Raw genomic sequence first — 16,220 nt, forward strand, 5'->3', positions numbered from 1 at the left:
TTTACAAACAACAGTATCACTGGGCTTGATTGGCTGCAAACTCGCCTGACCTTAACCCCATAGAGAATCTACGGAGTATTGTCAAGAGGAAGATGAGACACCAGACCCAACAATGCAGACGAGCTGAAGGCTGCTATCAAAGCAACCTGGGCTTCCATAACCCCTCAGCAGTGCCACAGGCTGATCGCCTCCATGCCACGCCGCATTGATGCAGTAATTGATGTAGAAGGAGCCCGACCAAGTATTGAGAGCATTTACTGAACATACATTTCAGTAGGCCAACATTTCAGATTTTACAATCATTTTTCAAGCTGGTGTTATAAAGTATTTTAATTTACTGAGATAATGACTTTTGGGTTTTCATTGGCTGTAAGCCATAATCATCAACATTAACAAAAATAAACACTTGGAATAGATCACTCTGTGTAATGACTATAAAATATGCGAGTTTTACTTTTTCTATTGAAGAGCTGAAATAAGTTAACGCTTCGATGATATTCTAATTTTGTGAGATACAGTTGTATTTGGTTTGAACAACTTGAATCTAATCTGCTAGATGAAACATCAAGAGATAGAATTCTCCAGTATGTTCTTATGTATAAATAGGCCACAGGATTTTTAGCTGATGCCTCGGCAGAATCTGTGCGTATTATTGCCTTCTGTGCCACCTTATCAAATGCAGCTAGATCTTTGCCTCAGACACTGGCAGGGTGATATAACGTCCAAGACCATATTGTGTAGCATACCTTTTAAAGAAAAATTTCTCTGTGGGTCAGTCCTGGAAAAATTCCTGGAAAAAACTGTGCATAAAAAGGCTTCTCAGAATAAATAAAAGTGGAAGTGGAGGAAGACTACTGGGATTCATAGACCAATGAAAGCCGACAAACTAAAGTCAGGAAATTCTCATGATCATCACTGTAGGCTACAAAATCAAATTTGGTTCGGCTCCTCCTGGAAAATGGATCTAAGTTCATCCCTCCTCCAAAGAGGACAGGAGGAAGCTGTCCAGAATTTACTTCAGTTGAGGGCTGTAGTTCCAGTACCCTCCTCGGAACGAGGAAAAAAAAAAACAGTATTTTTTTTGTAAAGAGGCCAATAAGGGCATTTTCTACAACCATAAATCTTAAAGCTCAAAGTCATGTACAAACATTTCAAAATGGGAACAAAAACTTTATTGCCTTTGGTCCACAAAAATACGGTCATGGTCTATTTGGGTTTAAAAGACACTTCTGAAATTGAGGATGAATCGGCAGGCGGAAGTATTTGAGGTTCGCAACTAAGGGGCACAAATTGAACGAAAATGGCAGATCTTTTTTACCTCTTGGAATATTTTCAGCTGCAATACTCTTCCCAAAGATAATGGCAGAAGTAGTATCCTTCCTGAGGATGCAGGATGTAAATATTGTGCTCTACCTCCATGACTGTCTCAAAGGAAAATCTCATCTTATCCTTCACAAAGATATTAAGACATTTGTGAAAGTTCTGAAAGACTAGTGGTAGACCTGGAATTTAGATAAGTGTAACCTAAATCCAACCCACAGAAAAATATTTTGATGAATTCTTCTAGATTCAAGACAGCAGGTTTCTTATCTACAAGACCAAAAATTAATTTAGTTTTTTTTTTTTTTTTTTAAATCTGCTTCTTCTGAAGGAAAAAGGTCTGCTCTATCCGAGATGTATTGTTCATCTTAGGGACAATAATGGTTTTGTACCTTAGCAATAACCTAGTCCCAATTCCACTCCTGCCCCCTTCACTCCAAAATCTTTATGGTCTATAAAAGGGCTACAAAGTCACTAGATTAAAAAATGAGGCAGTCTTCAGAGGCAAAGAAATCTCTAGGCTGATCAGTAAATTTAGTCAACCTGAAGCAGGTAGCACAGTGGAACCCAGGTCATTGTGTTTCCTTGACCACATATGCAAGTTTTTGAAAAGCACTTTGAAGGATGTGTTTGTTTCAGGATCAATGGCTGCAGGAAATAAAAAATAATTCATGAGACTACAAAGAATTACGAGCCATTTAGGAGACATTCAGAAGGTCAAACCAGTTTGCTGGGTCTCATGTGAAGATGCAGTCGCACTATACATTACAATTACAGTGGTCTTCCTAAAACATCAAGGTAGAACAAGAGTCAGAAGACGACCTTCGAGTTTAGTAGTCCACATCTTCAGCTGGGCCGAACTAAAAATCTTATACCTTACTGCAGTTCACGTACGAGGGAAAAAAAAAAAAAATTGTTAGACATTTTAAGCCACGAATGCCTAGATCTGGAGGAGTAATCATTAAATCACAGTTTTCTTCTTAGTAAAAATATGAGGACCTCCAGAAAAGACCTGTTTGTCACACGAAACAAGAAAAAGTGAAAGATTATTTTCTTTTAATCCAGGAGACAAGCCGACAGCAGTGGATGCCCTAGCTCAGAAATGAGTTTCATTCTGGCCTACAACTTCCCTCCTTCTCTGATCTCAAAAGCTCTCCAAAAGGTTCTGAGGAGAAGCTGCTCTATAGTTTTTATTGCCCCTCACTGGCCCAAAAGAGGGTTGGTTCTGCTTGTTGAAAAGGTTAGCGATCACAGATTATTTTATCCCCCTCAGAGAGGTTCTTCTCCCTGAGGGTCTCCTATAGTACTCGGACCTCTAAATCTTCTCCTAGCTGCATGGCTAGTACAGAGAGAACTATACTAAAGGGTTTAAGGGTTTTCAACTAAAGTCATCGATACTTTGCAGTCCAGCTGTAAAAAGATGACTGACAACAAACTATCGAAAAATCTGGACCAAGGTTTATTCCAGGTGTGGGCAAGACAAGTCCTGTAGATCATCCAGGTATACAGCTAGAATCTTTGATTTAAAATTAAGGCCGTTACTTTCCATGTGCTTAGGGCGAGACCTTTGTTTAAACCAGATTGTAAAAAATCTGTTTTAAGAGCATAGATGGATAACAAGATTCATTAAAGTGTTGGCAAGACTGAAGATATAAAAATTGACCTCCTCCTTGGAACCTGAATTGGGATCTGACTGAGCTGTGACACCTTTGAGCCTTTTGTTATTTTATAGCAAATCACCAAAGACAGAAGAGTTTAGAATTCCAGGACCTAGGACATTTTTGGTCATCCTTTACTAGACACATGTACAGTGGCGCTCACTGAGCTCCAAATTGCTAAACTGGGCATTGAGATTAATTTGTCATGGGCCAAATGCATAGACATGTGCACTGAGATCTACCGGATACTGTGATACAAATGCCCCAGAAAGCTGCGGCCCAAAAAGTCTGAACGTAAGGGTTTTCTAGATACGTCCCTAAGAGCCGCAATTGCCAAAGACTCCATGACTCCACAAGGCAAGTAGCCAAAGTTGTATAATATGCAGGTGAATGATAACTTAGGCCCCGAATTAATGGCCTAAAAAGTGGCAACATATTTGGACAACTAAAAGTTGCAGGAGATTTTGTGACATTTCATGCAGTTTTACATCAGAAAACTGGTTGTCTTGAGCAGCTCATAACTATGCAAACGCCTCACTTCCTATTTTCTAGGGGCAGCTTTTCTTCTTTGAGTGATAGTTTTAGTAAGAAATGGGTCTGTAGCATTAAGTAGAACTTTAAAGCTCATCAGAAGTTCTGCTATAATACATTCAGCCATCAGCGGTTTGTTCTGAGTGTACGCCGTTATGTATTTAGACAGATAACAGGGCATTGGAACAAGCACACGGCCCAGGACAGTGAAAGCAGAAAGCCGTGATCAGGGGAACTGATCTTAAAGCTGAGGGCTGGGGATATTATAAGAAAAGTAGGGAGAAGGGGAGAGGTGAGCAGATAACTACTGTATAGAAATCAATGCCTGCAGAGAGGTGGTTGGGATGTTAGGAGTTAACCCTTCTCCTGGAATGTTACTGCTGCTCACTCTGGACAGTGGCTGGCCAGGTTGTGGAAGAAGCTCCATGAAAACCAGCTGTACAATATGAAAGAGAAAAGCTAAACTAAGTAAACTAAGTAAAGTAAGGTGACAAAAAAGTGCAAATTAACCCCTTCATGACATACACTGTACTAGTACTGTGCATGTCGTGTCTCCCCCTTTGATGTGGGCTCCGGCCCCGAGTCCACATCTTTCCTGGAACATGTTTGCTGTATTGAACAGATGACATGTGCCTCTAACAGCTGCAGGTGGAATCGCGATCCACCCACGGCTGTTAACTAGTTAAATTCTGACAGTGGAATTTAACCGCAAGCGTACCGGAAATCCATCCCATCGATGACTTAGTCATGTGATCTCGGGTCACTGATAGGCTGACACGACAACCAGAGGTCTCCAGCAGACCCCTATGGTTGTCCCTGCCGGATTGCCATAAGCATCGCCCAGTGGTTGGCCCTCAAAGCAAGTGAGCAATTCTGCTACATACAGGCGACCTGATCTTCACCTGTACGTAGCAGAGTAGATCGGGTTATAGCAGCTTCAAGTCTCCCAAGTAAAAAAAAAATTTTTTTGTAAATATTAAAAAAAGATATATATATATTAAAGTTCAAATCATCCCCCTTTCACCCCATTCAAAATAAAATAAGTCAAACATGCACATTTGGTATCGCCGCGTTTAGAATCGCCCGATCTATCAAAAAAAGGATTAACCTGATCACTAAATGGCGCAATGAGGAAAAAATTAGAAAACGCCAGAGTTATGGTTTTTTGGTCATCGCTACATTGCAATTAAATGCAAAAACGGGCGGTCAAAAGATCATAACTGCACCATCATGGTATCATTAAAAAGGTCAGCTCAGCACAAAAAAAATAAGCCCTCACGCAACCCGAGATCACGAAAAATAGAGACGCTACGGGTCTCGGAAAATGAAGCACATGGCCATATTGACGGAAAAAAAAAAAAGTTATGGCTCTGGGAAAAAGTGGAGCAAAAAAATGTAAAAACGAAAAAGGGCTCTGTCAAGAAGGGGTTAAATAATGTATAAGGCACAAACAGAGTTCACTATCAGAGCCATCTAACTGAAGTACCATACAATGAAGTGGGGTCTAGGGTTGGACATTTAAGGCTCAGAATTCAAAGAGGAGTTATCAATATCATGGGATAAAGTGAAGCATGAAGCAACGCTGACTTCTCAGAGCAGTGTTCCCCAAGTCCGGTCCTCAAGAGCCACCAACAGGTCATTCCAGGCTTTCCTTAGTATTCCACAGGTGATAATTGCATGACCTTCACAGGCAATAATTCCATCACCCGGGCAATACTAAGGAAATCCTGAAAACATGACCTGTTGGTGGCTCTTGAGGACTGGAGTTGAGGAACACTGTCTCAGAGGATTAATAGAAGGCTCATCGTTTACCCTGGCAGATCCCATAACTGCTGGAAACCAACACTACAGCGCTGTATATGGAAATGACTGCGTTCTAGTGAAGTCTTATGTGTCACTGTCATTTTACTCTGCAGGTTGGTAACTGAAAAATTAGTCACCACTAGACTTGCAGGGCGACACTTCCCCAGAGCTAGTCCTGCCTTCCATCCTCTAATCTCATGGAGACATGGATGGATAGGGCTCCGCTTACCCTGGACTAGCCCTGACTAACCACAGTGTGACATGTGATGGATAGAATGCCACTTACCCTGGACTAGTCCTGCCTCAGCTGCTCTAACCTCACTGTGACATGTGAAGGGTAGGATGCCACTTCCCTCGGACTAGTCCTGCCTTGGCTCTTCTAAGCTCATGCTGGGTGTTTCTTACCCATTACACACCACTTCCCTCAGACTAGTCCTACCTTGGCTCCTCTAACCTCAGTGTGACATGTGATTATTAGGAGTCCGCTTTCCTCGGACTAGTCCTACCTTGGCTCTTCTAACCTCATGCTGGATATTTGTGATGGGTAGGATGCCGCTTTCCTCGGACTAGTCCTACCTTGGCTCTTCTAACCTCATAGTGTGACATGTGATTATTAGGATGCCGCTTCCCTCAGACTAGTCCTGCCATGGCTCCTCTAACCTCATACTGGATATGTGTGATGGGTAGGATGCTGCTTCCATCAGACTAGTCCTGCCTTGGCTCCTCTAACCTCATACTGGGTATTTGTGATGGGTAGGGCGCCACTTCCTTCAGACTAGTCCTGCCTTGGCTCTTCTAACCTCATACTGGGTATTTGTGATGGGTAGGATGCTGCTTCCATCAGACTAGTCCTGCCTTGGCTCTTCTAACCTCATACTGGGTATTTGTGATGGGTAGGATGCTGCTTCCTTCAGACTAGTCCTGCCTTGGCTCTTCTAACCTCATACTGGGTATTTGTGATGGGTAGGACGCCACTTCCTTCAGACTAGTCCTGCTTTGGATCTTCTACACTGTTGCTGGGACACGTGATGTGGAGACATTAGGGAAATGATGAGGAATCTCCCACATATTTATAGCACAATTACAGTAAGAGTGTGCCAACATCCTGCTGTATCTCCATTTCCCCAGTGTCAGCACAATTACGGGAGAATATTTGTCTTTTCTTATTAAAAGCTTAATCATCACGTTGGGAAAAGTTCTGCAACTTTCTAAGGGACTTTCAATTCCTCATTATTTACAAAATAGAAATGTTCTAATGACATTTAGATACAGAAAACCTGCCCTGATCTTGATGATGTGTATTTGAGATTATATACTTTGACTTTTGGCCTCCAACCTTAGTGTGTATTATGGTATCCAAAGAGTTCAGTTTTGGTGTCACCTGACCAGACTGTATTCTCCCAGTATTTCACCATCTTGTCGAAATGCTGTGGCGCAGACTAAGTGCGCTTGAACATGCTTTTTGTCCAGCAATGGATTCTTGCAGAGTGAGTGCAAAACACAAAGCAATCTGAAACAAAGAGGTATAAGTATCTCTGATATGATTGGAGGATGATGCGAATAGGGAGGTACTGCATCTTTTATAGGGACCCATCACGTGACATGTATCATGACTGTAAGGTAAGTAGTGTGCCATCATTGGCCACTAACAATGCGGCCTCAGTCTGGATAATGAAGGGATTTGTCATGATCATTTGGATTGGCTAATCCTGATCAATGATGTCAGAGCCAAGTTTATATAATGTAGGTGCGATAGGAATCAAATTACATTACTAACATTGTATGTATGACTGTAGCAATCGTCACACTTCACCTTACTGTCAAGTGACCACTAATGAGACACACAGGCGCTTTACTGAACTAATGATTGACCGCCCTAATCTAGTGTTATGTGTTTGGTTTTTTAGATTTCTGTGATTATTGTCACAATAACTAAAATGTAAGTTTTATTTTGGGTCTTTATAAGGAATCTGTATTTGCCTTCGGAAATTTGGTGCAAGTCGTGTTTCTGATGTCGGCGGAGACGCCAATGTTTATCTAGGAGATGCCACTTCAGGAGCGAGACTGCGGTCTTTTTCCTTTAGTGACGTCGCCGTTGGTTCTGCTGTCCCTTTGAGGTGGCTCCTCCACCGACGTCTTTTTCCTATACTTTTAGCTATAAGACCTTTTGACTTCCAAGCAAACAACCGAAGAATGAACATGGAGCTTATTTTCACCTCTTCACGATTTCTGAACCCTGAAGTGGTTAAGAGAGGTAATATGAGACTGAACATGTATGTGGCAGTTTTGTTTTCACATTGCTCTGCATTATGGTCATTTTTGGGTGGTTTTAAGGCATTTTTCAGACAGATGATGAAAAGAACATCATATGCACATACCAAAAAAAAATAATTTTTGACCGACCATCTTGAGAATTCTCCTTGTGCTCTTACAGCACTACTCTAATATTTTTTAGGGGGAGTTGTAAAAGTTTTCACGACTTTTGCTGATATTTTATAGGTGAAACTAAAGTTTACTCTCAACTCTGAAGTTGAGGCGAGTCATCACCAACAGCTTTCCCTCATTCCTCACACATCACTTCATGTCGTGTCTGTCTATGACCAGAAGTTCAGCTCATCATCATGTGGATAAGGGTGGACACATCCTCGGAAAACAAGTACAGACACCTCTATGTATGAGTGTGGTGTGTGGTGAGAAGACCCCAGTCTGGTCCTGCTCAGGGGGCAGCCATAGCTCCCAGGACAGCCTCATTCACAGTTCACAGCAGGGTCGGCGTTTATCATATATCTGTTAATTACTTTCCTGAACCTTCTCCAGATTCTGGAATGAAGTAGAAATGTTTTACTAGATCGCATCTGTATTTAGGATTCACCCTTGGCTTTGGCTTAAAAGCATAAATTAAAAATACTGAAGTGCAAATGACCATGTAATGTCTGTCAGTGGAGGGTCTACAACATACGAGAAGCCCTAAACTAAAAACACTGACATAAGACCACCGTGAGAACCTGAGAAGATCCCTACCTGCTCCTCCAGTTCCACCATCATCTCCTAATCCACAGATGACCAAGTCGATGAGGCTCAGCAGATAAAGCCATATGGGGGACATGATGAGCCGGGATCGGTCAGCAGTTCTGGTCCCGGAGTCTCAGAATTGTGTTCAGTTCATTACTCGGCTCATCACAGTGCGAGGAAACCAGCTCAGTGATGAGGAACCCAGCGAACAATGTGCAGCCGCTTTCTTCCTCCTTTGTGGTTTGTCTTCAGCTCCACCACATCTGCCGAAACCCGGAAACTCTACGAATGAAGAGAATTTACTCCACCTAGACCTCGCTCTATTGTATTCTCATCCTCAGTGCATTTTATGGAATAGATGGTGCTATATAAATAAATAAATAATAAATGTCCACGCATTAACTCTGATGGGGAGAATGTCCATAAAATGTTACCCGCAGAGATAAAATATATCTTTTACGTTTTCACAGAACATTTCAAGATGAATTCTGATATTCTAAGGTTAAAATATCAGAACAAGAGATCTCCCATAAGTACTCCATGCTGAATTATGTATATATTATATATACCCTGCATGCAATTATTAGACAATTTGTATTTTTGATGATTCAATTTATTTTTGAACTCCAACACGGTCATTAGTCCAAAAGGTTAATAAACCTGAATATCTCAAAGTCACGGTGCAGTTTTGCCACAGGAGAGTATCTCTATGTGCAAAGTTATTGGGCGATAGAAAAACAAATATTCCATCTCAATTGATTTTTTTCTTCATCTGTACCAGTGAGAATAAGAACCAAACAGCTCAAAATGGCCAAAATACATTTCTGACATTTCAAAAAATCTCAGTCACCAATATATTAATATATTCAAAGAAAAATTAAAATACAGGTATCTTCGTAAAATTCTGGCTTTATGGATAATCCATTAAAAATAGTCATAGCAGAATGATAACAGATGTTGACATGTCTCTTCACTAAACAGTCTTAAGACTTGATCTTTGATGGACATACAGTCATGGCCGAAAGTGTTGGTATCCTTGAAATTGCTCCAGAAAATGAAGCATTTCTCCCACAAAATTACACATTTCACAAACTCCCAAAATTAGTCTAATAAAATTGTTGGCAGCTTTCCAAATTTGTGGACAAAAAACAGTTTCAAGCATATGATGCTCGTTCACACTCACCTGTGGCAAGTAACAGGAGTGGGCAATATGAAGATCACACCTGAAACCAGATAAAAAAGGGAAGATGCCTCAATTTGCATTGTGCCTTTCTATTCTTCATGCTTAGTGTGGCACACAAAGGGGAGAAAATAACTGAGAACTTGAGAACCACCAACAAAAAAAAAAATTGTAGAACAATATCAGCAATCTCAAGGATACAAGTCCATCTCCAGAGATTTTCATGTTCCTGAGTCTCGCTGCTTATACAATAAAGGATCCAGAGTCTCGCTGCTTATACAATAAAGAACCCAGAGTCTCACTGTTCTTACAATAAAGAATCCAGAGTCTCACTGCTTATACAATAAAGATCCCAGAGTCTCCCTGCTTATACCATAAAGAATCCAGAGTCTCACTGCTTATACAATAAAGAACCCAGAGTCTGACTGCTTATACAATAAAGAATCCAGAGTCTGACTGCTTATACAATAAAGAACCCAGAGTCTCACTGCTTATACAATAAAGAACCCAGAGTCTGACTGCTTATACAATAAAGAACCCAGAGTCTCGCTGCTTATACAATAAAGAACCCAGAGTCTCGCTGCTTATACAATAAAGAACCCAGAGTCTCACTGCTTATACAATAAAGAACCCAGAGTCTGACTGCTTAAACAATAAAGAACCCAGAGTCTCACTGCTTATACAATAAAGAACCCAGAGTCTCGCTGCTTATACAATAAAGAACCCAGAGTCTCGCTGCTTATACAATAAAGAACCCAGAGTCTCACTGCTTATACAATAAAGAACCCAGAGTCTCACTGCTTATACAATAAAGAATCCAGAGTCTCACTGCTTATACAATAAAGAACCCAGAGTCTCACTGCTTATACAATAAAGAATCCAGAGTCTCGCTGCTTATACAATAAAGAATCCAGAGTCTCACTGCTTATACAATAAAGAACCCAGAGTCTCACTGCTTATACAATAAAGAATCCAGAGTCTCGCTGCTTATACAATAAAGAACCCAGAGTCTCGCTGCTTATACAATAAAGAATCCAGAGTCTCACTGCTTATACAATAAAGAACCCAGAGTCTCACTGCGTATACAATAAAGAACCCAGAGTCTCACTGCTTTTACAGTAAAGAATCCAGAGTCTCGCTGCTTATACAATAAAGAATCCAGAGTCTCACTGCTTATACAATAAAGAATCCAGAGTCTCACTGCGTATACAATAAAGAACCCAGAGTCTGACTGCTTATACAGTAAAGAATCCAGAGTCTCGCTGCTTATACAATAAAGAATCCAGAGTCTCACTGCGTATACAATAAAGAATCCAGAGTCTCACTGCGTATACAATAAAGAATCCAGAGTCTGGCTGCTTATACAGTAAAGAATCCAGAGTCTCGCTGCTTATACAATAAAGAATCCAGAGTCTCACTGCTTTTACAGTAAAGAATCCAGAGTCTCACTGCTTATACAATAAAGAACCCAGAGTCTCACTGCTTATACAATGAATCCAGAGACTCGCTGCTTATATAATAAAGAACCCAGAGTCTCACTGCTTATACAATAAAGAATCCAGAGTCTCACTGCTTATACAATAAAGAACCCAGAGTCTCACTACTTATACAATAAAGAATCCAGAGTCTCGCTGCTTATACAATAAAGAATCCAGAGTCTCACTGCTTATTCAATAAAGAACCCAGAGTCTCACTGCTTATACAATAAAGAATCCAGAGTCTCACTGCTTATACAAGCAGCGAGTCTCTGGATTCATTGTATAAGCAGTGAGACTCTGGGTTCTTTATTATATAAGCAGCGAGTCTCTGGATTCATTGTATAAGCAGTGAGACTCTGGATTCTTTATTGTATAAGCAGTGAGACTCTGGGTTCTTTATTATATAAGCAGCGAGTCTCTGGATTCATTGTATAAGCAGTGAGACTCTGGATTCTTTATTGTATAAGCAGTGAGACTCTGGGTTCTTTATTGAATAAGCAGTGAGACTCTGGATTCTTTATTGTATAAGCAGCGAGACTCTGGATTCTTTATTGTATAAGTAGTGAGACTCTGGGTTCTTTATTGTATAAGCAGTGAGACTCTGGGTTCTTTATTGTATAAGCAGTGAGACTCTGGGTTCTTTATTATATAATAAAGGGCAGAGCAAAGTACTGCAGTGCGCAGGTGCTGGGCCTCTCTGACCTTTCCGGTGCCTGCGCACTGCAGTACTTTGCTCTGTCCTCAACAGGGATATAATGTACGCCTGTGCCGGAGCCGCAGCGTGAAGACAAGAAGAGGATGGTCGGAGCGGACCTGAGACGCCCATCGGAGCGGGACCGCCCCTGGGTGAGTATAATCTAATGTCTTTTTCTCATCTTTCAGGTAACATCGGCAGCTTATCTACAGCATTACAGAATGCATTACACAATGCTGGAGATAAGCCCCTGATGACGGTGAGCTTACCTCACCATCGATTTTGGGGGTGACAGGTTCCCTTTAAGGATTTGTAAAAGAAAAGAACGGAGGGATCACTCCTGTGCTGCTGTAATCCAATATTAGGTGAAATTAAAACATTTATTATAATCAGTTTAAAAGTCAACACGTTTCGAGGTCATGCAGGACCGTCATCAGGGCCTCGTCATCAGGGCCTCGTCATCAGGGCCTCGTCATCAGGGCCTCGTCATCAGGGCCTCGTCATCAGGGCCTCGTCATCAGGGCCTCGTCATCAGGGCCTCGTCATCAGGGCCTCGTCATCAGGATGTGAGGTTTGTTGACTTTGTTTGACTTTTAAACCCGTTTTAATAAATGTTTTAATTTCACCGAATATTGGATTACAGCAGCGCAGCAGTGATCCCTCGGCTCTTTTCCTTTGTAGCTGTGGTCGTCCTCTCCACCAGTCTGTGCAGCAGCGGTTATACGCCTGCTATGTGTTGCCATTCAGCAGCTTAAGGTGAGTGTATTCTCCCCTTTTCCTGACACCCCTTTGTCATTGCCAAGACTATAGCACTTTTTTTTTTTAATTTAAGATTTTGTACCATTAATAAAAAAAAAAGCTAATTAAAAATACGATTATTGTAATTGTTTTACATCATCCAATTCTATACTGCTACATGTATATAGATATGTATCGCTACGGCGATTGTCAAAGGTTTTGAATTTATAAAGTGCACATTGTAGATTGACACTGAAGAAAGCAAAACCATGACAGAACAAATATAGAAACAAGGAGAAAAGAAACACCGGAATATGTTACACTGTAGATTCCTCCTAGTATTGAGCGAACCTTTCAAATCATCGAATGGACCGCCGTTCACCAAATGTAACCGAATCCCATTAGTTTCAATGGGAGGCAAAACCAAACTCAGACAACACCTTAAGGGATGAGAAAGCTTCCCAAACCGGTAAAATTAGAGACAGACATCATGAAAAGTGGCATCAACTGACCCGCAGTAAATATTTGGTAACGGCACAGCAGCAGTCAGTCATGGCCCAGCATTTACAGCTTGGAATTGAAGTTTTAATGAGGACCTGGTCATTAAGGGATCGGTGTAAGCCTTCTCAGCTAGGAGACCTTATACCTCATGCAACACCACCAATTTATTTATTTTAATTTTTCCAGCCACAGTCAGATGGCACAAACATCAGTTTCATACACTACTACTGGTAGAAAACTGTAAGGAAAGTAACAGGCAGTTTACTGAAAGTGCAGCCTGCCTGTCTGGGAGCCATACTTACAGAGGCAGTCCACCAGGTAGAGACCCAACTTGGTGTCTACTAGTGATAAGCGAGTACTCGTTGCTCGGGTTTTCCAGAACACGCTCGGGTGATCTCCGAGTATTTGTTTGTGTTCGGAGATTTAGTTCATCGCGGCAGCTGAATGATTTACAGCTACTAGCCAGCCTGAGTACATGTGGGGGTTGCCTGGTTGCTAGGGAATCACTCCATGTACTCAGCCTGGATAGTAGCTGTAAATCATTCAGCTGCCGCAATGAAAACAATCTCCGAGCACTAACAAATACTCGGAGGAGATCACCTGAGCGTGCGCTGGAAAACCTGAGCAACGAGTACACTCGATCACCACTAGTGTCTACACATTTGAAAAAAATAATTGTCACACCACTAAAGTGGCATCAATTTCCACAGAGCAGAAACCGTACAAAAGGCCTCTGACACCCCTTCCACCACAGGCAATTCTCCAGATGGAGACCCAACTTGGAGTCTCCACATTTCAAAACATTTTTGGTAACCTCGGCCGCAGTAGAACAGCAGTCATAGAAGCCACCACAAAGATGGCACAGACTGCAATAACGCGAGATCAATGAAGGACAGTAAAGACTGCACCATCACCTAGACTGCCCAATCTGTTACTGGGGTGCAAAAGTCATCGGAGATCCATGACTTGTTCATTTTGATGAAATTTAGGTGGTCTACACTTTGAGGTAACAGCCGGATGTGCTTATCAGGACACCACCAGCAGTGATCACTGGCTGCAGGGCATGACAAAACTTCCAAGGCGTCACAGGCAAGCTCAGACCACTCTTCCATTTTTGAAGACCAAAATGTAAAAGGGTCCAATCTCTCCAGATGGCATGGATATTGAGCTCCAGATACATCGGCACCATCCTCTCCAGTCATTCACAACTTTTGAGACTTGTACTCCAATTATGTCTAAAAATGTCCACACAAACTTACGGCACTTCCAAATGACATACTACCCAATACGGACTTGTGTGTTGTACAGCCGAAAGAAGAGAAACATATAATGTTATTACAATATTCCAAGCTTTATCAATGTAAAATGTAAAATACAAAAGAAGGCACAACAACAAAATAGCAAAGTGTCCAGCAGGGGGGATACTATCACAGGTGCATATATCACCCTACGCTCCTTAAAACAATATAATCAAACTCCCAGAAATAACATGGGTCCTATGTAACAAAAAATGTAATCTAAGTGAATATGTCTCATTACCCATGTAAATAACAGGACAGTGAGTGTATACTCCCAATACAATTAGAAACAAAAACAGACAATACAAAAATAGAATAGAAGTGCAAACAAGGAATGATGAACCCTAGTAAACAGCACATGGGTCCAGGGCATAAACAAAGATGTTAATATTGAACATCATCATGGTATTAGTACAAGGCACTATAATTTGTAAATATATACAGTACATGATGTCAGCCATATACTTTAGTGATAAATTTGGATTTCATGTAATCCTGTAAAGCTGACCAGTGAGCAGGAGCTACTGCAAGAGTCACAGCAGGACAGTACCGCAGATCTCTCCAAAAATGTGGCAGCTTGCTACTTGGGCTGATGCCCTTATGTCTGGTGCGAAACGGACAAGTGAATGACTAAAGGTAGGTAGGCTGGACAGGGAAGATTCTGTGATACCAAGCGGGATGGGACGTCCCGGGAACACATTGAAAAGCACAGGGAAAGCGAAGGACTTGTGCTGTGTGGAACCTAATGCTGATGCTGTAACTGAAAAGGTAAAGGAATTGTGCTGTGTGGGATCTTATGCAAAACATATGGATGTGCTGAGAGAAGAAACCAGTAAAGTTCTGTTTAAAGTTGTCTCTATTTGTGCAACTCAAAGGATTCAATGCCTAGCACTCAACTCAAATAGGTATAACGGTGCTTAGTGAAAGGAGCCAATGGTCCCATATACACCGTTATACCTATTTGAGTTGGATGCTAGCCATTGAATCCTTTGAGTCTACTGTTATTTTGACTATCAGCACCGACTAAATCCATGTAATCTGAAACGTACATGTAGGATGATGCCACAGGATCAACCACCTTATGCAAGGGGGTCCTCTCCAGGTTTCGGGAGCGACAATGGTGAGGCATCTACCCCAAGACCGGCATTTTTTTAGGCCTAACGTACGCCAACCAGGAGGTCAAGGAGGAGGAGACCCAGACAGTCAGATGATTCATCGGTCACAGGTAGGAGTCCAAACTTAGTTGTAAACATTTCAGATTATTTCCTTTCTCCCATAGAGCTAAGGCTATTGAACATGGGCTTATCATTTTGCCCCACACCTAGATGGGATTCCTTTCAATTGGAAAAGGACCTCCATCATTTTTATCGTAATGTCAGACTTAAGGTACATTTTGAGGACAATTTATGCCCTATGGGTAACACCTTGGGGACAGTACCAAATCAGGACGGGGGCCAGTGATCACAAAAGACACATTAGGTTTAAGAAAGCCAAGTAATTTTGTCCCACCCAAAACTAACTATGCACTGGAGACCTTCATTGACCTATTAGACAGGGACATCAAACAGACTATTCATGACCAACGTATAGGCATACTCCCTGTCCGCCATAATCTAACACCTTCCGAAAGACAGGCTCTAACGTCATTAAAGGACAATAGAAACATCATGAAACCTGCAGGGAAGGAAAGTGCTGTTGTGGTCATGAACAGATACCAATATATGGCAGAAGTTAGGAGACAACTTTCAGATGTAACTACTAGTGAGTATACTCGTGGCTCAGGTTTTCCCGAGCATGCTGAGGGGGTTGCCTGGTTGCTAGGGAATCCCCACATGTAATCAAGCTGTCTAGAAGCCGCAAATCATGCAGCTGTGGGAAGCAAAACAATCTCCGAGCACTAACAAATACTCGGAGACCACCCGAGGGTGCTCGGGAAAACCTGAGCAACGAGTATACTCGATCATCACTAGTAACTACATATAGAAGAATCCAGTCTGATCCCACCAA

General features: G+C 41.6%; 1 protein-coding gene across 1 annotated transcript in view; it reads right to left on the bottom strand.

The window, feature by feature from the left end:
* The window catches only part of LOC143793313 (uncharacterized), a 436,629-nt gene that overhangs the window by 130,961 nt on the left and 289,448 nt on the right, over positions 1-16,220 (bottom strand). Inside the window, exon 2 of the mRNA XM_077280181.1 lies at positions 8,334-8,606. Within this exon, the coding sequence (XP_077136296.1) occupies positions 8,334-8,418 (85 nt within the window). The 5' untranslated portion in view covers positions 8,419-8,606. The remainder of the gene's footprint in view (positions 1-8,333; positions 8,607-16,220) is intronic.

The sequence above is a fragment of the Ranitomeya variabilis genome, chromosome 1, assembly GCF_051348905.1.
Source record: "Ranitomeya variabilis isolate aRanVar5 chromosome 1, aRanVar5.hap1, whole genome shotgun sequence".
In the NCBI taxonomy this organism is placed as follows: Eukaryota; Metazoa; Chordata; class Amphibia; order Anura; family Dendrobatidae; genus Ranitomeya; species Ranitomeya variabilis.